We start from the raw sequence: 23,817 nt of genomic DNA, 5'->3' as shown, positions 1-23,817 counted from the left end.
CTCTGTGAGCCCTGCTAGCTCCTGGGCTAAAATCCTTTTCCTCCTTTGGGACAGGAGTACCTCATCTGCCACGAGCAGGCCTGGTGCTGTATGGACTGACCCATGGTCAAAACCCCGAACTTTTGATGCTGACACCAGCCACAGAGCAAGAAATTAGTGAGATTTTTCTGATGTAAGCATTGTCATTGATTGCGACTGGAAGGAGATAAGAGAAAACTGTTTGGGCTTCTGAATCCTGAGCCAGGAGGCTCTGAAGTCCTTCTTGAGTCTGCTCAGGCTTCTTGAAGAGATTTCCTTGTTGCCCACCTGGAAGACTAATGAAGGATAGTAGTTGCCAAGCCGTACCAGATGAGTGAGTTTTCTGGACAAGTCCCTTACTTTGGCCCCAGGGAGGCAGCAGACTTCCCTGTGAAAGATTGATGTCATGTAATTCTTCATCATACTACATTAATTAAAGAGCTCTTCTGCATTGTTATAGGCTTTTTCATCTTTGTTGCTGTAAGTGGGTACTGCTCTGGGTCTTGGAAAAGAAAACCTCAGAAGATGCTCAAAGGCACACTTCTGTAAGTGATTAGAGATCTTGATTGTCAAGCAGAAAGGCTGGATTAAGGTGATCCAGGAAATTACCTTCTTAGATCACACTTTCAAATAAAACCAGTAAGTAATGTGTTCTTACAAGAATGATTATGTGCTTTTTTTTTTTTTTTTTGTGAGGTCTCTGCACACACGCTATAACCCATAATGAGCTGTACTTCTGCTGAGACTTGTAGACAATGTGATAGTAATTGCTGAATTACTTGTCAGGCATATTTTTTTCCAAACCAATGTAGTATCATACTGCACTCTACGTGATCATTCATGCTCATGTAAGTGTGGTTACTACATTCTTTTAAAGTCATTTGTATCTTGATGTAACGAGGCCGGTCTTCTAACCAGTAATAGTAGGTAGGTATCAATTCCAGTGTTGCATTGCTACAGCTGCTGTTGTATAGTAGTGTAAGTGTTGTGTTGTCTTAACCTTTAAGTATTTAAACAGCCTTCTCTAGAAGTATTTTGAAGTTAAGACCATCTCTATAGCATGTGATCTGTGAAAATACAGTTGAAAGCTGTACTCTGTTTGTCTACTTACGGGCATTAGTATAGTGAAAGAGTGCTAGATACAGTAAATCTAGCTGCTCTTCAGTGTCACTTCATTCAGAATATGTTAATGAAGTCTTAAAGGTTTTTGAAGCATGCCACTCAGAAGAAAAACTGAAAGTGAAATCTACTGCCAAGGAAACAAATACTTTTTTTTTTTTTTTTTTTAAATGACAGTAGGATGAGAAGGCTGACAAAATTTCACAAATGAAATTGCCTATTCAGTTATTTTTGCTTTAGTACATGTTCTAATCACCCATTTAAGAAATCATAACTGACTTGGATGAGATACAGCTTGATGATCTAGTACTTGCCTGATTACTTTTTTCTGGTTTGCATGCGTAAATTGTGAATGAGAAGTGTCCTTAAATGCTTAGTGAACGATTAAGTAAGCATGTAATATTTCATTCTTTCCTTTAAATACATTGTCCAGGCAAATGTATTCTCAGGGAATCTTACTAGTATCTCTGTGTAGCAGAATGGTATAAAATTGTATACATACTGAAATTGATAACTATTGTTAGGAACAAGCATACCATAAAGCTGTCTGGGGAAATGGTCTGAACGTATTTTCACAGGTTGGCAGACTCTTTTTGATGAAATATTCTACTTCTCTGGGTTGAGTATTTACCTTCTCTTTGGTGTTTGGATTTTTTTTTTTTTTTTGTGTTGTATTTTTGGGTAAGAAATACTGTGTTCCAGAATGGATTTAAAATGCTAGTTGTCTGTAGAAAGGAGGGTATTAAACTTTGTATCCTACTGCTTGTTAATATCCAGGCATAATGGTAGGTCCTGAATTTTCTGCATCTGATGCTGCTTTAATAATAATACTTTCGAAAGTCATGTTCCAGTCCCTGGCTAACTTGGAACTGATTGGGAGATACTACTGTGTTTGGAGGGACAGGTATGCTATGAAGTGTTGTGGTGCGTTATTGTTTAGGTACTCTAGTATGTGAGTTATAGACTTACTGGTGAAGATCCCATTGTTACATTAACATTGGAATAGTGTCAGCAATTCAAGAAACAACATTTTACAGTTTTCTTCTTCTCTTGTGGAATGTAGTTCTTCAAGCACTCATTGCTTTACAACTTTGTAATTCCAAGAATTTCACTTGTCGATGGGGTAATGCTGGGCCCAGGTATCCTTGTAGGTACGTGTATTAGTTCTTGTAAGTCAAATAGCATATGAACTTGATTTTATTAGTTGAGTTTTTGTGTTTCTCTGCTTTGTTCCTGGAATCAGGCAGTGTTACAAAGTCATTGACTTGGTCTGAATTGATATGGTATAAACAGGTGTTCTTTCCTGTCACACTGCCAAGCACTACATCCTGCCTTGTTTGAAGTGTGCTTAAGATAATTATCTTTCCTCTGTAACTGTGCTTTCTGACTTAAGTGTGACATCACTAGTTACAGAATAGTCTGTGAAGAATTCTGATTATTAGAACAAAGGAAAAAAAATTATGACCATTTGGACAGAGAAGAGAATGCTAGTTCTTTATAAATTAATACTGTAAAGTAGACAACTTTGTGGTGACCAGTTTATTCTGCTGACTGTTTAGTTCATATTTATCAAAGCTGACTTTTTGGTTCCTATGCAGGAATAGGTAGTCTGTGCATGGTGGAGGATCTATGCATGGTATGTGCGTTATTTGAGACGGCCTCTTCTCACACAAAGCTTAACCTAGCTATTTCTTGCTTTCTGAATGTGTTAAATGTAACTATTGGTGGACAGATTACTTTCAAGTGTGGGGTTTTTTAATTAATTTTTTTTAATAGCCTCTTTTTCATGTGAACAGGGAAGATTCAGTTGTGGACCAAATATATAACTTATGCTGTCATAACTGACGTAGATCGCAAGAACTAGACATAGGACATGTTTTAGTTGTTAAGATTGGTTACCTTGTGGTGGTAGATCATTCAGACTGTTCAGATGTAGGTTATCACTGAATTCGGTTTTAATTTTAAGCAGCAGTACTTCAAAGTATTTTTCTATCAGCCTGGACATAACATGTCCTTAGAGAGGAGGAACAATGACAGCATTTCTTTGCTCTCAACTGTCTGTTGCCTACACACCTTCAGTCTACCAGGAGAAGAGCTATCCTTTCTCTCCGCTGCATTATCTCGCAGAAGATTCCCTCGTACTATACTAATTTCCTCATACCAGTCCTCTAGAAGATTCTAGAAACAGTGCACGGGAACCTCTGCTAGAAGTTGTCCAGTTAGAACATGGAACAGAAGTTGTCTCCAATAATACCCAATTTGTTCATTGTTTCAGAAGTGGTGTGTTTTGCAGATGTAATGCTGATTGACTGATTGATTGATTGACTGATGTATTTAAAAAGCCAGCACGTTTTGTAGCAGAGAAATCACTTGATGGGGAATTGAATTCCTCAAAGTGGGTCTGAAGCAGAGCTCGGAAGCAGGAGCAGGTTCAGAAATGTGGATCTTCCCTCTAGCCTACCCCTCCCGCCCATGTATTCTTGTAAGGTGATTATTTGTCTTTGTACTTTATTTGTAGTTTGAATCTAAGAATAGCTGTTTTAAAACTTCTTTAATAAACTTAACACCAAAAATATGAGGAGATTGTGATGGGAAAAGCCCCCAGATCTGGATTGTCGCAAGGCTGCAAAAACACTTCTGCCCCTTTGTTAGAGTTCTCAAAAGCATAGGAATGTACCATACAGCAGATGTGAAAGGAAACTTAAACTTGATTAAGTAGCTTTATACTCAATATGAAGCCCTAGCCTAAATCTATGAGGCAGTGTATGTAGTCACCTGTAGAACAGCAGTTGGTGGAGACTTCCATTTTAAGACTTGTGTTCATTTAATTGTTAATAGCATCAAAATCTTCAGTATAGTTTTATCTGCTGTGTGTTGAACTGGTTTGAAAACAGCTGAGCAAAGTAATTTCTGCAGCTGTAGACCAGACAGCTGGGTCAGCTTCAACTGTACTGACACAAACTATGTGTACTCCTGCTTTATACATCCCTGCTGTGTGTGTATTTGTGGGTATATTGTTGTATAGAGCAAATGTATTTTTTTTTTTTTTTAACACAGGTCTTAAATTCATGAAAGAGGAGCTGATTCATTTTTTGAGTTGTCAGTTTATGTCCATATCCATCCTCTGCCTTTTAGAGTTGAGTAAGCAGAGGGGATGAAGGAAGAAATGTACATTCTGCTTCTGTCTAACTTGAAGCTATTTGCATGTTCCAGAAAAGTATAGTAGTGGGAAGCTGGAGAATTCCTTCTTTATTTCTTCTGTTCCTTCCTGCGCCCTACTTTTTATTGTTGTATTGATACTGCCCATAAGCTTATGAAAACAGATCTGTTTGAAAAGGTTCCTGGAACAGTGATGTTGAAAACAGCACCTATTCTGGAAAAAGATAGGTAATTTTTGGGTGTAAAAGTAGTTTGGAAATGGGTGGGAGTTTTTTAGTCATGCAGGTTTTTCTCCTACTGCAATGTGAAATAAAATGTAACTAAACAAATTGTAGTTTTGATATCCCCAAACCATTTATTATACTTCTAAGTAAATGAAATCTCTGCTTCAGTGATGCTGTAGGTCTGTAAGAGTGTTTAACTGAGCAAAGCAGCAGTGGTCACTACTCCCTGTGTTTCTTCTTTCCTAGCAACATAGCATGTTGTTGTATTTGGTGTGAGTTTCTCAGCTTAATTGTAGGTAAGTGAGATTGTTAGGTAAAATAAAGATAGTAACAGGTATCTTAAAGCTGTGCAGACTGATACCCAAAATAATGTTTAGGAGCTGTGTGCTATATATGATTAAAAAGTCTGCTTCTATTTATATTCTTGGGTTCTGCAGGATCCGATTGCATCTGGAAAATAGCAGAGCCTGATGTACGAAGTGTTTTGAGGGAGTGCTACACAGTGCATGGTGCCTCAGTTTTAAGATAGCTTTTAAATTGTTTAGCTAAAAGATTTACTTTCAGAGAATAATCTTGTTTTGATCTTGGGGTAAACAGCTGAGGAATGAGGAACCTGGCTAAATCTGGAATAAAAAATGTCACTGGGTGCTTTCAATTTAGATTTCCTTTCATATACTTGAAGGCCCAGTACATATTCTTGGTGTTGGTGCCTCTAGTACTTCACACAGTACTTTCAGGTCTTACAGTTTTTAAAGTAAATGGAATTTTAGGTGCATGATGTGTCGTTTTTTTTTTTTTTTTTTTCGTTTTTTTGTTTGTTTGGTTGTTGTTTTTTGGGGGGGAGGGGTTGTTTTTGTTTTGTTTTTGGTTTTGTTGGTTTTTTTGGTTTTTTTTTTATTTATATGTAGATGTTTTATTTAATAAGCAGTTTGCAAAAATCAAGGAAGTACAAGGCCTTCATACAAAAAAAAAAAAAAAAGCCTTGCTTTCTAGAAAAGATTGAGAGAGCAAATTGTGAAATTATGTAACCGAAATGTGCACAATGCAGTGGTTGTTAACTTAAAAATTCTTGCATCTGTTTATAGTTACTGAGTATGTCATGTAAGCGGCAACATAGATCCTACCTGTTTTTTTATTAGAAAAATACTGTGTGCATTACCTTTCATTACCTTGGATGTTGATTTATGATTAAGAGGTCCAAAGTCTATAAAGATACCTGTTTCTAATTTGAAGCCTTTGAGTGATTTTCAGTGGATGAAGTCATGGCTGCAGGAAACTGATGAGAGTTTGGTTTTGCATATATTCAAGGCATGAGTTTTCATTTTCCTGAAATGGATGGCTTTCCTCTTCTCGTCTGTACAATTAATGTTTATAAAAGGGAGATTTGGAAACTTTTTCTGTCCCTCAGGGAAGGATTTTACAAGTATAACTTTCTTTTGGCAGCTAGAAGATGGACACACTTTGTTTGACTACAATGTTGGACTAAATGACATAGTTCAGCTTTTGATACGTTCTGAATCTGAAGCTCCTACCACGGCTTCTGTGACAGATCAGGATGGAGATGTCAACCCCTGTGCCGCTTCCAACTGCAAGAATAAAGTCAAAAAAACAAATAGTGGGTCACCCAGTCAGCCTTCTACATCATCTCGTTCATTTCTCATTGATCCTGGCATTGGATTATACAAGGTATGTACAAACTTTAAGATCTGGAAAGTTGCCTCACACTTGTGGGTTTAGTTTTATTGCTAAAAATGTTTATTTTTATTATATAAAAGTATGCATTCTCATTGCTTGCTTTCATGATTCGACATAATTCCCAGTTTAACATAAGTCAGGTTGACTTCATTTAAGCTGACTCTTGCAGTGTCATGAAAATGTTTCTCTGCCAGGCTCACTGGTGTTGCAGGTTTCAGGAGCATTCATAAACTCTGGTACACATTGTGTTCTCCAAAACATGTTCTCTGAGACATTTGAGTTGCCTGTGTAACAGAAACACTGTTTGTGGACAGAAGCAGCTGCTAATACAAAGTCTGTGGAAAAGTATAGCTTTTCCCCTTCTCACTTTTTTCAAGCTTACCAAATACTTGTTTAGATACTAATGTTTCAGTGCTGTATTAGAGCTAGATAAACTGGAAATACACAATTTCTTGAAATTGTATGTGATGTAATGATTTCTGTTCGGTGTAGTTTTTAGGAATCGTGTATGTAATTGATTCTTAGGTTTGTAGGGATTGAAGTTCTCGATATTCACAAAATAGTTTGGGTTGGAAAGGACCTTAAAGATCACTTAATTCCAAGACACTTTCCCTGGGCATGGATATTGTCATGTAGGATTACATCAGAGTAATAGGAATTAAATTTAAACAGAAGATGAACAGTTTCCAGATTGCTAGCTCATTAGATATTTAGTAGGATGTATATGTATATATATTTATATATATAGAGAGAGAATGGTAGCATTTCACTTCGTGTTTGGGTGCTGCTTTTAGTTAAGAAATACCCATAACAGTAATTCTTTTGCTGGAAAATGTTAAAAATTGCAGAGAGGGAAAAGGAGCTTGAGGATAAAGTACATAAACGAGTTAATTTCACTTAGGATGACAGATCTGAACAGTATTGTTCTGATTGGAAGCTGTCTGGGTTTCATATAGACTGTTACTGTTTCAGGTATTGAGGACAAGCGGTAAGTTACTTCAGGTTCCTGTAGTATTCTGTGCAGTTTTACTCATTTTGTGAGGGATCAGGGAGTCAAAATACCAGTATCTTGAATATGTAGATACAGTCTTGTGTGTTTCCTTTTTCTGCATCTCAGTTTATTAGTGGGGAAAAATTCCCCAGTTTTTAATTTCTGATGCTTTAAAATTAATCAATGAATGTAAAAGGTAATACAAGAAGGATGGGGGCATACTGGGGAGATGGAAGGCCGCAAAAGATCAGTTGATCTAAGGAAAAGAGTATTAAAATGTTGGTTTTCAAGAATGCTAAAAATTATGTCGGGTAGTTTCTTAGCTGTTTCAGGGTTAAAACAGAAAATAAGGTAGGGAATGGTGGCATTGGTAAACATACTCAAGAAAGCCTATTCTGTTGAGTCAGCTGGAATTTTTGCGATCTGTGACAGTAGGGACCTGGCAATTTCTCCTTCATTACCTGTGAGTTGTTTACTTTTTCAGCCAATCATATGTTTTTAATTTATATATATAGAGAGAGGAAAACAAGTGTGCAGTCATAGCATTTTCTGCCACTTGTAGATGACAGTAGGAATATATACAGAATGTCTACTTAGAGAATCGGGAAGCTTTTAATAATATATTTGTAACCAATAACGTAATTGAAAAGTAGTAAATTTGTTCATTAAGTCAATTAAAAAGGCCATAAACTGACTTATATTAGGTAGCTAAATAGATGGATGTATTTAATTATTTTGCATTTGCCTGTCAAACAGTAAGGAATTGTGTAGTTATAGGAAGGTATAGTTCGTTACAATTGTTTTCTGTCTAGCAAAGTCCTGTGCCTCACTGGATCTGCATCTGGAGCTTGACTCTACAAGATACATGCTGCTCCGTGTTAGGAATAGTGTAGGCCCATGTGCCCTCCTTTCTGTTTCTGATTTTAGCTACTAAAAGGAAAGGTAGTAAGCATAGAACCTGTAGTTAAAAAAAAAAAAAAAGGTGGTAGAGTTGATACTGGGAATAATAGTTAATTAAATTATTGTTAGATGGTTAAAACAGTGATTTAAACAGAGTTCCTTTGTGTAGTCATTTTATATTATGTAAATCAGAATGCTTTAGTTTGTTTTATATTCTGTTTGTACCTAACACCTGATACTTACATGGGCTCTGAAGGACTGGTAGTGGGTGGAATGATGTTCAACTCCTGTTCCTTGTTAGTGGTGTCTGGTTTAAGTACTTCAGTCTGTTCCAAGATGAACTCAGCATATGTGAAGAACACTGTCTTGCTTAAGCAGGGCAGATTGTCAATGCCAAAAGGAGAAATAAAAAACAGGTTGCAAGAGAGGAGTTGCATTTACAGTGGTTGGGCGTGCAGTAGTGATGTTAGAAAAACAAAAGCTCATCCAGAAGCACGTGCATGTTTCCCCTTCTGATGCTCACACAGTCTTTATACCTTCTCATCCAAAAATCTCTGGCTATGGTAAAGACACTTTGAGAACTCTAATTAGCTTGGAATAAAAACCACACAAACTGAATCTGTAATTAAAGCTAGTATTTGTTTAATACTGTTCACATAGAACTACTAATAATCCAGTTTTTAAACCAGATACCACTAACATCAGATAGTTGTATGATGTTCCTCAGTGGTCTGTGGTAATAATTATTTGCCCTTACTCTTTGTAGGGGTGGTTCTCGTGTAAGTGTGCACATCAAATTATGGAAGGATACATTGGAGATCAGTGATTAAGGGAGTTCGTGCTGATGTTATTTAATTTTAATTTTTTTAACTTTTTTTTCTGAATCTGATGATAATTTTTGACTTGGCTAGCACTGCTTCTCTGGCACTTTCATAACTGGTAGCAAGAATTAGCAGCAGATGGAGAAATCCTTAGTTGTGTGTCTTGCTCAATTCTGTTTTTTGATAAGACGAAGTAAAGAAGCACTTAGAGCTGCAACCAGTTCAGTTAAAGCTGTGAAGGGATGCCTTCGTGAGGGCTCCTTTTAGAAGTGCTAGAGTCCACTGCTTATGTTTGAAACAGATTGATAGAGTTAATATGAGGCTGTCCTTCTCAGATTTGTTTTACTATATGGCTGTAGCTTTCATCTTGGTAAAAAGCTGTACTTTGAACACTGCAGGTTTGTAAGAATAAAAATAAAAAATACATATGTTTGTATTTTACATGGGAGGAAAAATAAAGGATTCCGTTTTGGAGGATACTTTAAGAAGGTGAAGAATAAAATACTGTTTGTTGGGATAAACTTGTTAGCTCACACTGCTGTCGGTTGCACTTTCAGATACCTACCTACTACTTTAATACTAAAAGTTATTGAGCATGCTTTTTTGGCTTGCTCCTGTGAAAATACAGTAAGATTGTTCAGTGATAGGAACTAGCCTTTGAGGTTAGTAAGTATCTGCCACTATGCTGATACTTGACAAAGGCTGTAGCTTAAACCATGTACATAGATAAATATATGTATTTTGTACTGCTTATGATAGATGTTTTCTATGGTATGGCTGTGGAGTAGTTCTGTTGTAATAATATTTTTATACTTGGTGTACTGTTGATGAAGTGTTCTTTAAAACTTACTTTTTTTTCTCTATTATTACAGGAACATCTGCTTAATTAGCTGAAGACTTGAGAAAAGGAAACATGATTTAGAATAGTAAAGTGGTTGGTTGCTTAATACCATTATTGTTAGTAGACAAGGAAGAAATTCTGGGAGGTAGTTCCAGTTCTTAAGATTTCTCAAATCTTAAGCTTTTGGCTGACTGTGATAGCAACCCTTTTAGAATTATTTCCTCACCTTCTCTGCAAGTCTTGAATGGTTAAAATCTTGCAGGCCAGAAAGATAGAAGGTTAAATAGTAATTCAAAGTTGGAGGTTCAGGAAAGGCTTTAAACTCTTCGACTGTGAGCTAGTATTTTAACACTGTGTATGTTTATTTTGGCCATAAATAATAATTGGTGAATCAAAAGGAAAGGATAATGAGAGAGATGAGGCAAACTTTGAGGCTTGGAGGAAAAGTAAAAAAAAAAAAAGGAAGAAACCTAGCCTTGCTTTTTGAAATTACATGCAGATTGTATCCATACTAGATTTTAATAAGAAATAATAAAACTGTGAAAGTGCAGCATATTCATGACTGCATGTTACTTGAACTTGATCAAGCTCAGCTAGTTACTAGGCTTGATTGTTTTACTGATAACAAAGTTAAACAGTAGCATAAGTTGTCTTATGTAGTCCTGATGAAGAAAAAAATAAAATAAGCTTATATTCATTATTGAATTTTCCTTTTTAGATAAATGAATTGGTGGATGCCCGTGATGTCAGCATTGGAGCCTGGTTTGAAGCTCATATAGAAAATGTTACCAGAGCAACGAAGGGACATAAGAATGCTAAAGCTCAAGGAAAGAGTGGTAACACTTACAAAAGGACTAATGGAAACTTAAGTCAAGATCATTCTAGAGAAAATACAAATAATTTGGACAGTACACCATCCACATCTTATTCAGACTGTATGGATGCTGGTGAAGAAGCTATTTATCATATCAAGTATGATGAGTAAGTGCTTCTGGTAGTATTTTGAGAACATTGTTGAATTCATTGGGAGTGATGGTATTTTTCATGCCAAGTTTTAATTTCTTTGCCTTTATGAAACTTACAATCCATCCCTCTTATGTAAGGAAAAGAAACTATAGAACCGAATTTTTACTGTGGATTTGTTTTATTATAATTTTTTTTAACTGTTCCCTGTGTAAATTCAATTTCTTTCACTGGAGCTGGAGGACAACTCTCATGAGAGCAAATTTTCTTAATGTATTTGGATCTATTTTATTCAAAGTAAAACAGTTGTGCAGGAAATTATAGGTTTGCATGTGTAGTAAAGGTTTGTTATAGGTAACTTTGTGACTGAGGACATGAAATTACTTCTAGAGAGGGAGCATTAAGGGCGGGCTGTGGGTTTTTTCTGTTTGTTTGTTTCTATAGCAAAAACAAATTCCAGGGCCTGGGATATGTGGGTAGGGTTTTTTTTTAAATAACATCTGTTCAGGCACTAACTTAAGCTTCAAAATGAATAAAACTTTAAGTTGAGGATTCTTAATTTTGGTACTGAGATAAGTAAAAATATTTTAGTTTGTGCAGTGTAAGATTAAGATAGAAGGATATAAAGTATATTCAGTATTAACTAAATGCAGATTTCAAAAATACATTTTTAAACCAGCTATTTCAACTTCAGTTATTTTATTAGGTAAATGTGAATCTGACTTGCGTAGAGCACTTTTTTGTTGCTCTCACAAACAGCAGATGCAACTTTATGCACTCGTGAGTTCAGATTCTGTATCTGCAACTGCAAATTTTGGTAATTCGAAATGGATGAAAATGACTTGGACAACTGGTATAGTCAAATGAGAATATCCTGAAATTACATGTCTGATATAGTGTGATTTCCAAATGCTGGCTTTAGGATTACTTATTTTTACAACAGTGCAGATATATGTAAGTTAGTCAAGGGAAAACGATTATGAGAAAAAGCGTTTGTAACTTCGAAATGAAATTATGTTCCTTTTTTTTTCGGTGGGGGGGTGGGGATTTTTTTTTTTGTTTGTTTTTGTTCTTTTTTTTTTTTTGTTCTTTGTTTTGGGTTTTTTTTTTGGTGGATGTCGTTGGTTTTGGTAAGTTACAAGTACAGAAGTGGAGTTCCACAACAGGTCAGTTTTCTTTGCCATATTCATGCTAAAGAAAAAAGAAGATTGACCTCTTTATGTGTATTTCAGGACCTAGTGGTTCCCCTTCAGCAGGTGGAGATAGTCATTTATATAGAAGTTTATATGTAAGATATAGCAGCTGTATATTCTATAACAAACAAAATTAGGTACAGAATTGCAGTCATGTGAGGTAGTCATTGAAGTCACAGTTACTTACCTGATCAGTTAAAGGTATTGGAAGTTGGAGGTTTTGGAAAGAAAAGCTATTGGAAGGCTTTCTGGAAAGTGAGATTTGTACATTTATCAGTGGTTGGATTTTTGATGAGTGTTACAAATCTTTGAAGGTCTCACTTTTTTCTTGTACATTTATCAGTGATTGGATTTTTGATGAATGATACAAACCTTTGAAGGTCTCACTTTTTTTCTTGTAATGTTGCTGACATGCATGCAGGTATGTGTGCATATACCCATAGTGACTGGAAACAGAAATGCTGATGGCAATGTTTATATAGGAGATGCTGGAACTCTGTGCAACCCCATTGCAGGACTAGGTCTTCCATGATCATAGGCTTGGTTCTTGCACTAGAGTCCTGTAGGGCAGGCCTGTCTCACCCCCCTGTCTCCAGAACATACCAGCTCCACATCTTGACTCAGATGAAGACCTGAAACTGTTGTTTTCTTAGCTCCCATGGCTATTGACACTGTATTCATAGATCCAGGACTGAGTTATGAGTTATGTGACACCATCCATTTTGGAACTGTGCAGCTGGGAATTCTATCTGAAAGTTCTATCTGAAGCTTCACCTAAGTAGTTTTCTCTTAGACTGTGCTTGTCAGAAAGTTTACCTTTAGCCTTAATTGCCTTACTAATATATACTGGAGGCACTTCTCTACTTCGAAGTTTTTAGGGGGTGGTAAAATTCTGTCTAAGCAAGAAGAACTAATTAAGTTTTCATCAAAAATGTGTCCAGAAGTTGTGTGTTTATTCTCTGTCCATCAGTTTGAGTAAGGAATAATACTGCTGTAGCCAGTGGTTCTGTGGTCCTGTGGCTGTGCTTTGAGGAGTCTCACTCTGTACTGGCTTGCTTGTATGTTCCACATCTGATTCTTTGAAAGTAGTTAGAACAGTATCAACAAATCTGATGTTCATCTGGCTTTAGTTTTCTAGCTGGAAACATTTGACAGTCCCATCAAGTGAAGAACCCCATCAGTCATTAATTCTGTCTCAACAAGGTCACTGTGTTCTCTTAAGAACAGCTCTTCTTAAAGGTTGAAGCAGGACTTGTCCTTCCCTTAAGTGAGACAGCTGGTTTTGGGAGTAGGACTGCTAGATTTACATATTACAAGTCCTGTGTGCGACTTAAACACATTGTTTTGCGGGTTTGGGTTTAGTAAAACCTGCTTTCCTCTAATCTTGTGAGTTCTGATTCTATATCTGCAACTGCAAGTTTTTTACTTAAAATGTTAGAGAGTTACAAACGTGGACATAGAAATGTAAGTATTTTATTAAATATTGCAGGAAATAAATGAAAATAGCTTAGACCCTAGTTTGAGTCAGGTGTCCTGGCTCTGCTCCCTCCTGTCTTATTGTGCCCCTCTTCACTGGCAGAGCAAAAGTCCTCGATCAGGGCTACTTAGCCTTGATCAAGTGCTACTTAGCAACAAGTAAAAGCATCAGTGTGTTGCATTGTTCTCAGACTAAAGCCAAAACAGAGCACTGCACCAGCTACTCCGAAGAAAATTAAATCTGTCCCTGCTGAAACCAGGACGCAGGGCAAGAGCTTTGTTACAGTAATTTCAAAGAGGTAACTACCTTGTAGCTAAGCAGAACTTTACTATTAGCTGTGGCTGCTACAGATAGAAGGTACTGCATATTCCTTCTTGATTTTGTGGAGAACAGGGTAGAGTTGTTTCTGTTGTGGTTTCCCTCTCGCTCCCCACTCACTGAGCCTGTGTGCCTAGCATTTAACTAAACTGGGGACTGTAGCGATAGGACAAGGGGTAGTGGGTTTAAACTTTAACAGGGGAGCTTCAGGTTAGATATGAGGAAGTTCTTTATTGTGAGCATGGTGAGGCACTGGAACAGGTTGCCCAAAGAAGTGGTAAATGCTCCATCCTTGGCAGTGTCCAAGGCCAGGTTGGACAGAGTCTGGGGTGACATGGTCTAGTGTGAGGCAGCCCTGCCTATGGCAGGGGGGTTGGAACTAGATGATGTTAAGGTCCTTTCCAGCCCTAACTATTCTACGATTGCTGCAATAGTTTTGAGACACACATATTTCTGCAGAAAACCTGTTGCCATTCACAGGAACAGAACTTGTCAGTTCAAGATTAAACTGGATTAAACAAAGATTTAAAAACCTTGTGGTGCTTGTTTAAGGGCTCTATCTTCATCACTGAGAAAGAGACCATGTATCAGTTTTATCAGTGCTGACCTTCAGTCACTACCAACTCTTGGCATCCAGTCACAGCTCTACAGCTTTTGCCTGATAGTCCCTCCTCTGCATTCAGAAACTGAATGCAGCCTTTTCCTTGAAGGCAGCATAGCTTACAGTTGTGTTCTTATTTCTGTCACTGTCATCTTCTCCCACTTCTGACACTTTATTCACTTGCTTCCATTTCACATTTGCATTTGTTGGTATCACAAATAGCCATTGAAGTCAAGAGTGTGTTATACACTCTTGTACAACAAGAGTGCTATTGTACATTTATTTCTTCTGCTCTGAGCAACTGACTTTTAGTACAGAAGTGATCCTGCAGAAGAAATCTGAGTCCTTATTTGAAAGAACTCATGAGGAATCCCAACACATGCTTAGATTCTGAAGTTAACGGAGATAATTGTATGTAGAGTCTCTACCACAGTATGCTTCATAACTTCTAAATCAGTAGCAGGACATTTCAGTAGCTTAGTATAGCACCATAAGGACATGTCTTACAGTGCTGTGTTATGTGAAAGGTTGGTCTTTGACTTACTGTATTTCATATTTGTTTCTTGTACAGCACTGGATACAGGCAAGTTATTTTCAGGGAGACAGTTCTCTCACTCTGTCTTGATGGTTAGCTCCTTCCTGAAGTAGTGGAAAGACATAGACTTAAAAACAAATGCTGCCTTTTCCTTCCTTTTCCTGCTTAAGTAATTCATAATGAAGGCCTTCCACCTAAGAAGTCTTTCAGTGGTAGTCATAGGATGGCTGGATGCTTCTGCAGCCTGAGAAGTGTCAGTATGCCTGCCTATATGCAAGTATAGATTTAGTATACTCAAGTAAGGGTAACGTTTTTTTCAAGGGCCGTTCTCTTTGGCTTATGATACCCCTTTCAGGATTTAAATCGGTCAACAGAAAAGTTCAGATTAAACCTTGAGATAGTATCTGTGTGATGGATCTCAAAGTACACTCTTTGTGGTTATTTATTCTAAGGGACCAGACACTTTAGCAAGAGGGGTCATCAGAAGCGTCATTTAACTATTAGATAAGTTAAATAAGATTTCATAAGATTTCTTTGGGGAACTAGTTTATGTTTTGAATTCAGTTTCAACCTCCTGATTTTGGTTGTAACATTGGTTTTCTTATAGCTTTTCATAAGTTGAATAGAATAGGCGTCATTCAGCTTGCTTCAGATGGCTCTTATATTTCTTTGTGCTACTAGATGGAAGATCAAAGGATACAGCAATAATGGAGGTGGTCTCAGTGGATGCTGGTAATCTGAAGATCTGTTGCAAGGCTGCTAAGGCAAATGTATTAAATTGCAATATACTTTTAACTGTGACATTATGAAAGAATGCCAACATTCTGAATATCTGTAAAATATTACTGCCTGTTATTTTTGTTTAGAAAATATGCTGTGCTTGGATGCAGTTCTACAAAAATTACTGTGTAATGAAGAAATTGTAAACCTAGTCTGTCTAAATTGTGGGTGAGGGAAGCTACTGACTGTGCCTGTAAACTGATGTGTAGGTAGTTAGGAGGGGTATTTAAAAGCAACTAGTTTCTCTGAGTTACTGTTTCCATGTGCATATTCATCATTTATCTATCCTAAAGCCTGTGTGATGTTGGGGTTTTGAAGGTGAGTAGAATCAACGGTTGTTTTGTGCAAACAAAGCATTCAACTTTGAATGGGTGAATGTGGTTGCATGTGTGCTGGCAGGACAGGCATGATCTCAAATACAGCATTCACACTTGTGAGTGTGCTGACCCTTGTTTCTTGTAGAAAGCTCTGTTATGTAGTTGGTCCTAGTCATGCATTTGTGTGCACTCCCTGTGCCAAAAATACATGGTGGGAGGAATGGCTAGAAGAGAATGTTTACAGATCTGTGCCTGTTACAGAGGCAGTTTTGTGTATAGAATAAACCTGAGTAATGTGTTTCTCAGAAGTAAAATTGCTGATGGTTAGTCCATTTCATTCTTCAGCATGTAGAATTAAGAACAACATTAGGTTTCCTCAGTATCTAGTAAGATGTCCATTCTTACTGGTTCTGTTCCTGAAGTTGCTGATGCTGTTATATGTTGTAGTGTTGTTGATGTACTGTATATACTTTTATTAAATATTAACTGTAGTCCTCAAGAAAAAAATCACTGTTGTGCTAAACTTTGTAGAACCATTCAAGACATTCCTTACCCCAAACTGCTTTGAAGGTAGAAGCATGTAAGAATATGCCATTACCATAACTGTAAGCCTCAGTCAGTATGTGTCTCATTAACCAGTTAGTCTTCCATAAGCTGTGTATAATGCTCTAAAAAAAAAATATGGCAGAAAAAGCCACAATGATTTTAGACCCTTGCATTGTAGGTGGAGTCCAGAATAAGATGAGTGCGTATGGTAGCTTGCCATTACAGGGGACTGATCTCAGCCATCTGGGACACCTGTTGGCTCCTGTGTTCTTGAGTGTAAATTGAATCAATTCAGTTGTACCTTTCTGTTAGTGGTAGCTTTTGAGATGGAAGGCTGACTGTTGAGCACTGTTAAAATGCATTGGCCCGTCAAGTCGAGACTCCTGCATTCTCATTTCAGTTCTTGCTTCTGCCTGAAAAGCGTTTGTAAGATTTGCTGCCTTTTTTACCATTTTAAGCTTACTTGCTTCTGCTTCTGAAATGTTTGAGTCATGTAAGGGACATAGGTGGCTCCTGCTAACTGAAAGAGACAAAAATAAGAACTTGGGCAACTTGTAGGAGCAATGCAAGATTAAAAAAACAGTTTAGGAGGAAAAAAGTTGGGAGGGATAGTACCTTGAAAACTTTTTTTTGTGTTCATTCCTCAGATCTCATCCTGCTTAAACAGAAAACATTTATTCCTGTCTTATTTCACATTGTAGGAACTTTGAGAAGTCTTTCAGGACAGGAGGAGAAGTACCTTTAAGTACAAGGGTAGTTCTTTTCGTCAAGATTACTTTTTTTTTTTTTTTATTTTTTTTTTATTTAGCCTTTTTCTTACACATCTGTTATTTGGGACTAATCAGAGTTACAGACAGTAAGAGATGTTCACCTGTTCAGTGCTGTGAGAAGAAACAGCTCCCAATGAAGGCTAAAGATGTTATTGATCCCTTAATAAAGGGAGGAGACAAAAAATTAAGCTCTAAGGCATTTTGTTCGATACAGCCTAGCACTCTGCAGTGCTCTGTCCTGCTGTAGCCATTATCCTTACCAGGTTGGGATTTAATAGAATGTATCTGAGAGTTTATACAAGTGGCACTGTTGATAAATTGATTTTGGACACCAAAAGACATTGTGCACCATTTTCAGGAGAGGTGGCCACTGCTGCTGCTTCTTCTTACCTTGCTTCCCAACTGCGCACATGTAATAGTGAAGTTGCACTGAATTCAGTGGTTGTGTGGCTGTATAGTGAAGTGTTCTTTGCTTCCTTGTGTATTTAATACTTAATGTTCACTCAGTGAATATTACAGGGGTTTATGTCACTGATGCAGTCAAACTAATTTGGCCAATGGCTGCATGGTGAGGGCAGAACAAAGTTAAAAATCACTGCTTCTTTGAGAGGTAGCTGCTTTGAGCAGTATTAGAGAAAGTGTGTGATGCGAACAGTTCTGTTTTGTCTTCTGCAAAGAAATGCCAAAACACTCCCTTGCACACAATGTATTTCTCAAATACTGCTTGCAAACATATTTAACTGAAATATTTGACTTTTTTCTTTACTTTTTTTTTTAAAAAGAGCATTTAAAATTGTGCGTATGGGGAGGGTGTATGCTGTCAAATTCCTGGGAGTAGTCTCAGCAGATGAAGTGAGGAGACTGGGGAGTGATTTGTTTTGGAGGATGGTAAGTTAGTAGCTAGAAATATGAAGAAATGTTAGGAGCCACAGACCATAGCTTCATTATGGCACCTGTTCTGTTCATGTTGACCACATTCGAAGAGGAATAAGAAGGGTGTTGTTTGCCCAGTAGAATCTTCTCTTAGGACAATCTTTACCTAAGGAAAACAGATCTTTTTTTTTTGTTTTTTTTTTCTCTCTCTTAACTTTCTGTCCATAGTATACTATTTTGATAAATGGTCTGAATGACAACTTGGAGCACCTTGCCTATCTGCAAAATGCTGTTTGCTAGTTTCTGTTATCAGTGATGAGTTTCTTTAGTTGTTCAGAACTTTCTCTCATAGGGATTAATAGACAATGCTAGAACAATAGCAGACCTGCTAGACCTAGTATGTGGCTTCATTCTTTGTCTCCATTAGAAACGTTGCCACTACAATATGACTCTACAGGCATATTCAAAATCGGAAGTATCTTGGGGGAGCAGGCTGCACACTACTGCTCTTAATTTCAAGAAGTTGATTGCTTGTTCCATTTGCAGCAGATTTTGTGACTGTGTTTTATGGTCTCAAAGTGTTTGCATGTATTAATCTTCAGGGTTTTGACAGCTGGCACTAACTCTGGCTTTGATTTCTAAAGATGGTAGAAACTTTTTGCAAACTGTAGAGGAAGCAGTTTGAAAAAATCCAGGTGTTTCTTGTACATCTTCAGAAAGCATATGAAATGAAGAGAGGTAAGCACTGCTGTTCTAGTAGTTGTTTTAGAGAACAACTGAAATTTCAACTCTTTTTCCTTTGAAACTGATACCTGGCTGAAAAAAATGGAGTGTTTACTGAGAATGTGATAGAACACTCTACGTCTTACTTGAATTCAAGTAGCTGTAAGTGTTCTTGCAGTTACAGGATTGAACACCTGTTCTTAAAAAAAATAAGACATTCAGTGATTGCAGTGCCTCTTGTCATCCTGCATGCTAGCTAGTGAGGTAAACCTGGTTTTGTTACATTTGTAGTATTTGGACTCAGTGTGCAACAGGTTTGTATTAAAAATTCGAACTTACATATATTTCTTAGAGCTTCTGAACTCCTGTTTTGATACTGTTACTAGTTTGTCTTTCTTTCAGAGTATCCCTGTTGTCCACACAGTGCAGTGTTGTAGGTCTAGAAGTTAATTTTTCTTAATCCTTAATGCTAAAATCACTAGGGAAGCCAGATTTTTCCAACAGCCTATGAATGCTATTTGTCAGTGTTTATGCTGCTTAATTCTGTAAGTATTAGTTGTCAGTTAAGGTTTTCAAGATCCAGTTTGTGTTCCATGTAGCTGATTTTTATCTTTGTAGATATTCATTATTCTTTCCAGTCTGTTTTTTAAAATGCAGCACTTTTTTTTTTCTTGTAATAACAAATTAACAGCCCTACTGGTCTTTTGAAAGTGTGACCAAACAGCTTTATCATCCCAGTGACTTTTTTTTTTTTTGTCATTCATAATTGTGGCTTAGATGCCCTTCAAGTATAGTTTCATTTTCTTTCTCAAAATACTACAGCAAAATCATTATTTACTCAGGTAGCAAATTGTGAGGGAGGTGAGGTAGTTTTTATTCAGGTTTACTTTCATAGATTTGCCTCCTTTGTGAGTTCATCCCTTACTCTTTCTCCTTTTATTTGTGCCCTTCTGTTCTTCAGTTCTGGGTGTATATTGTGTGACTCTTTCCAAGTTGGTTGTTTAGTAAAATAAATTATACTGTCATTTTATTTATACTGGAAAAATAACAGTATGAAAAATCACACATCTGCACTCACATTCCTTACAATAGTTGTATGGAGAGGGGGTGGGGAACTCTTGACTTGTGTTTCAAGAATTTTGTCTTTCTAGTTCCAGTTGTTCTGGTAACATCTGGGAAAAGTGTTAGAGAGTATGTTGCAAGTTCTCAGTAAATTGTTGCAAGTTCTCAGTAAATTGAGCAGATTCATGTATATTCTGACAGAGCTAATATGGTTTTTATTATTTGAGCATTTTAGAATGAGCAGATACTGATCATAGCCAAGAAACACTGGAATTTTTACTTCATGGCTAATCCTTTGCTATGGAAACTGTCTGCACAGATAGGAAATCTTCAGAAACCTTTGGTATGCTAGTGTTAGTATTTACAGTTTGAAATACTACAGGGGAAAATTAGATTACTGGAAAATGCAGCTTAATGATAAACGTGAGACTTATGGGTAGTATTCATTAAACTTTTATGACTATGTTTACTGTTAGGGTATCTGTTTTCTTTAATGTTAGGTGCCACTTGTCATGAGAAACATGGAAAACCAAGAAAATGTGTGCAATTGTTTTAAGGTTGAATTGTGTCATATAATCTTCATTTCAACTATACCAAACTTTACGCTAGTCTAATTAGACCACTGCTGTGAAAATGTTTCTGTTTTCTCTTGAGGGTCATCTTAGGGTTTTAAACGCAACTTGATAAATAAGAAAAAACTTCCAGCAAACATTCATGTCTAACAGTAGTCCTTTATTATAGCATGCTAGAATGGGTTTTTAGCTTCATTCTTGAGGCTTGTTAGAAGATCATATGTGTTCTCTTTGTTTTGGTTTATGTACCTGAGTCCATGTATTCCCATTTTGTGATACTGTATTTACTTTTACATATTTAAGAAACTAGGTTTTAAAGTTAATGTGGCATTTTTACAAATAGTGTGTTAAGCTTTAGGAAACAAACTTGGAGGTAGTGTTTTCTAATGTGAGTGTGTTTTTTCCATACTTATGTAAATTGTGGCATTCTATACATTTGAGGACACAAGTGGAAATCCCGATTGTTTATTACTTAGTATACTGAGGAATAGTGGTACTGTACTTAACACATATAATGTGACTGTGCAATTTTGAGCTGAACTCAAAAGTTTGTGACAAATGCTGTTTCTGCTGTTTTGACTGGGGTGCCAGTTACAGACAAATGTGAATGGTTAAATATCTTTTAGCGTTCACAAAAGTCCATAAAAGAATATTTTGATGTGTGAAGGCACAGCAGCAACACATTCAGTGTCTGGGTCGTGATGCAAAAGGAAGCTGAATTTGGATATGGGAAATCTTACCTGTTTGTAAGCTCTCTTTTTTCTTCCAAACCTTCCTAGCTAAAGTTTCTGGCCAGCCAGTAGGAGGAAAAACTCAGTGAAGAATCTGCCTTTTCTTTTTTTGAAAAGCAGCTAGTTTCTGTCTGTTTCTAAATGGGGATTTTGTGTATGTCTTCCTGTAAGTCATCTTGTTCTTGTTCTAGTCATGCTGATAAGCAGTTGTCTTTCTTTGGGTTCTTTCAGTAGGTATTTCCAGGGACAGAGGTAGCGTCATTGTAAGCAATGACAGTCTCTGAAGTTCCTCAGCAGTACAGTAGGAAAGATTCTGTTCTGAGTGGTAAATGGGTGGGAAAGAGGACAGAAATCTGAATTTGAAAAAACAAATATTTTTTAATAAGTCAGTAAAAAATATATTTTTCCAAAGTTCTCACAGGAAAAAAAGAACCTGAAGGCATTTTAGTCATAGAAGAGAATAGATTTTTGAGGTCAGAGTTAAGTTTCTGTGAATATGAACTGCTGAGTCACACTGGAACTTCTTAAATATGTATTGGTTATTTTTAAAATCCTGCTGATCCCATATATACTTTTGACTTGATTGTATATATAAATTGTCTTTTCTGTCTATAAATTCCTGATGTTTAAGCCTATTTTTGTTTCAAAGTTGAGGTAAACAATGTTTTCATTTACTGTGTGCTAGTTGCTGTCTTCTCCAAACTGTAGGAAGGGTGTGTTGTAAGATGATTGGAACTGACTGACTAGTAGCTCAAACATAGCTGCCAGAAGATTTCAGTATCATGTTGTAGTATAGCACAGTGTGGTTATTCGGGCACTCAATAAAATAGACAGTATCTCTGTAGTTGCTTTTTGCATTGTCTTGTTACCTGTAGGTACATCTGTTATATGGGTTTTGTGGATTTTACAGTTACAAGCATTAATAATTATAGTAGAATTATATAATAGTTCTTTTAACGGAAAGCTGCACCGTATAAAGGTAAAAACATAAATGTTTACTTTGAGTGTGCTGCAAAGCTGAAACAAAACCAAGTAAAATTTAGGAACTGTAGGGAGTTATATCATATGAGACTGCCATTTGGATAATGGCTCAATCTCAAGTACCTGTCTTTGTATGATGTATTTCCTGTCATGCAGATTTTTATAATTATGGTCTGAAAATGTTGGGGAAAAACACTCTTTGGACATAACTTCTGTAACTAGTTAAGGATATGGTTTTTTTGCTTGGCCACTGGTTTATGTAAAAGTGCAGCCACTTACGAACTGTGGTCACTCATGTTTCTTTCAACAAACAAACAAAAATCTTGGTAAAAATTTAAGGCACTCTCTAGATATCTGCATGCTTAATGACAAAGAAATGCCTGGAGATAGAATGTCAGGTCTAGCCTGACCTGCCTTATCTATATTAGCAAATTGGTATGTTAGATTTAATAGAAGGCATAAAGCAAAACAAAAATAACTTGTTTAAAATGTCTGCAGTTGCATCAGTGGGCTTTCAGTCACTGTTTAGGAGTAGACTTCCTGGTTTCAGGTTATAGACTCAGAGCCTCATGCTGTTAATAGCAGTGGGTTTAGTATTTGTTTGGGTAAACCACATATTTAAACTTACTACCTAAGACCTCAAAATGATCTCCTTGGTTGCAGGGAGGCCTGCTGGAAAGAGACAGAGCCATACTTGTCCTAGTAAGAGTACAATTTTGCCATTACGATTGAACAGAGCTGTTCATTACGATTGAACGTGCTCTAGCTAAAGTACCAGTAATTACATGATGGAGATGTAATTTAAGATGTATAATCCTCAGCAATGTTTAAGAAGGAAAAATACTGTTAATAGCACTTGGTTTTGGGCGGTAGACTTATTTTCATTTTCTCTGTTGTGTTTTTACTGTGACCTCATCCAGTACTAGCTGAAAGATTCTGTATTTGCTTATACACAGTATCAGAAAGGAACTTCCCTGTTTTACTCTATCATCTTTCTTTTTACTTCTTGCTACAGGCCAACCTTCCCCCCACCCCGTAAGTAGTATTTTCATCATACCATGCTGTTTCTCCAGCACATGCAAACTATACAGGCTCTGCTATCATTGAAGAATTGCATTATACAGAAGATTGAAGAAGGCAGTGGTGTTAAACTGAAAAGTTAACATTTCAAATCTTAAAAGCTGTCTTTCTTACACTGGGATTTTAGTTGTGTTGTTGAATACCCCTATCTTAATTCTGCTAAATTAGTCTCAACTTGGAAAGGAATTGGAGCTTTTCAGAAGTTATTAATTACTCTTTAAAATATGCCTGATTGAAAAGCCTAGTTTTAATCTTTGTTACTCTGTCGTTCTAATTGTAATACTGACTTTACATGGAGCAAACTAGGGTAGTGTGTGTGCCAAAACCTTGAGCTGTATCACATTGTAATAAAAAAGTTATCCAGTGCTTGTAAATTTACAAATTTATATATGTATTTCTTTGAGAATGTGAGAAAACTCATGCAGGCTTTTTTTCCATCAGAGATTAGTCAAATTCCTGGTCTGTGTTTAGATGGTAACTATGTTGACAAAAGGCTGCACGGTCAGATATTTAAGCCATGTTATTTA

General features: G+C 36.7%; 1 protein-coding gene across 6 annotated transcripts in view; it reads left to right on the top strand.

Annotated features, from left to right (window-relative positions):
* UHRF2 (ubiquitin like with PHD and ring finger domains 2) overlaps positions 1-23,817 on the top strand; it is a 93,936-nt gene that overhangs the window by 15,817 nt on the left and 54,302 nt on the right. For all 6 annotated transcript variants that reach the window (XR_010608948.1, XR_010608949.1, XM_065663983.1 and 3 more), the window contains exons 2-3: positions 5,964-6,206; positions 10,487-10,749. Coding sequence is in view for 4 of the 6 variants with exons in the window: in XM_065663983.1 (XP_065520055.1) it covers positions 5,964-6,206; positions 10,487-10,749 (506 nt within the window). In the remaining 2 variants the exon portion in view is untranslated. The remainder of the gene's footprint in view (positions 1-5,963; positions 6,207-10,486; positions 10,750-23,817) is intronic.

Source organism: Lathamus discolor, chromosome Z (genome assembly GCF_037157495.1).
Source record: "Lathamus discolor isolate bLatDis1 chromosome Z, bLatDis1.hap1, whole genome shotgun sequence".
NCBI classification, from domain to species: domain Eukaryota; kingdom Metazoa; phylum Chordata; class Aves; order Psittaciformes; family Psittacidae; genus Lathamus; species Lathamus discolor.
This window is presented reverse-complemented; position numbering and strand designations above follow the sequence as displayed.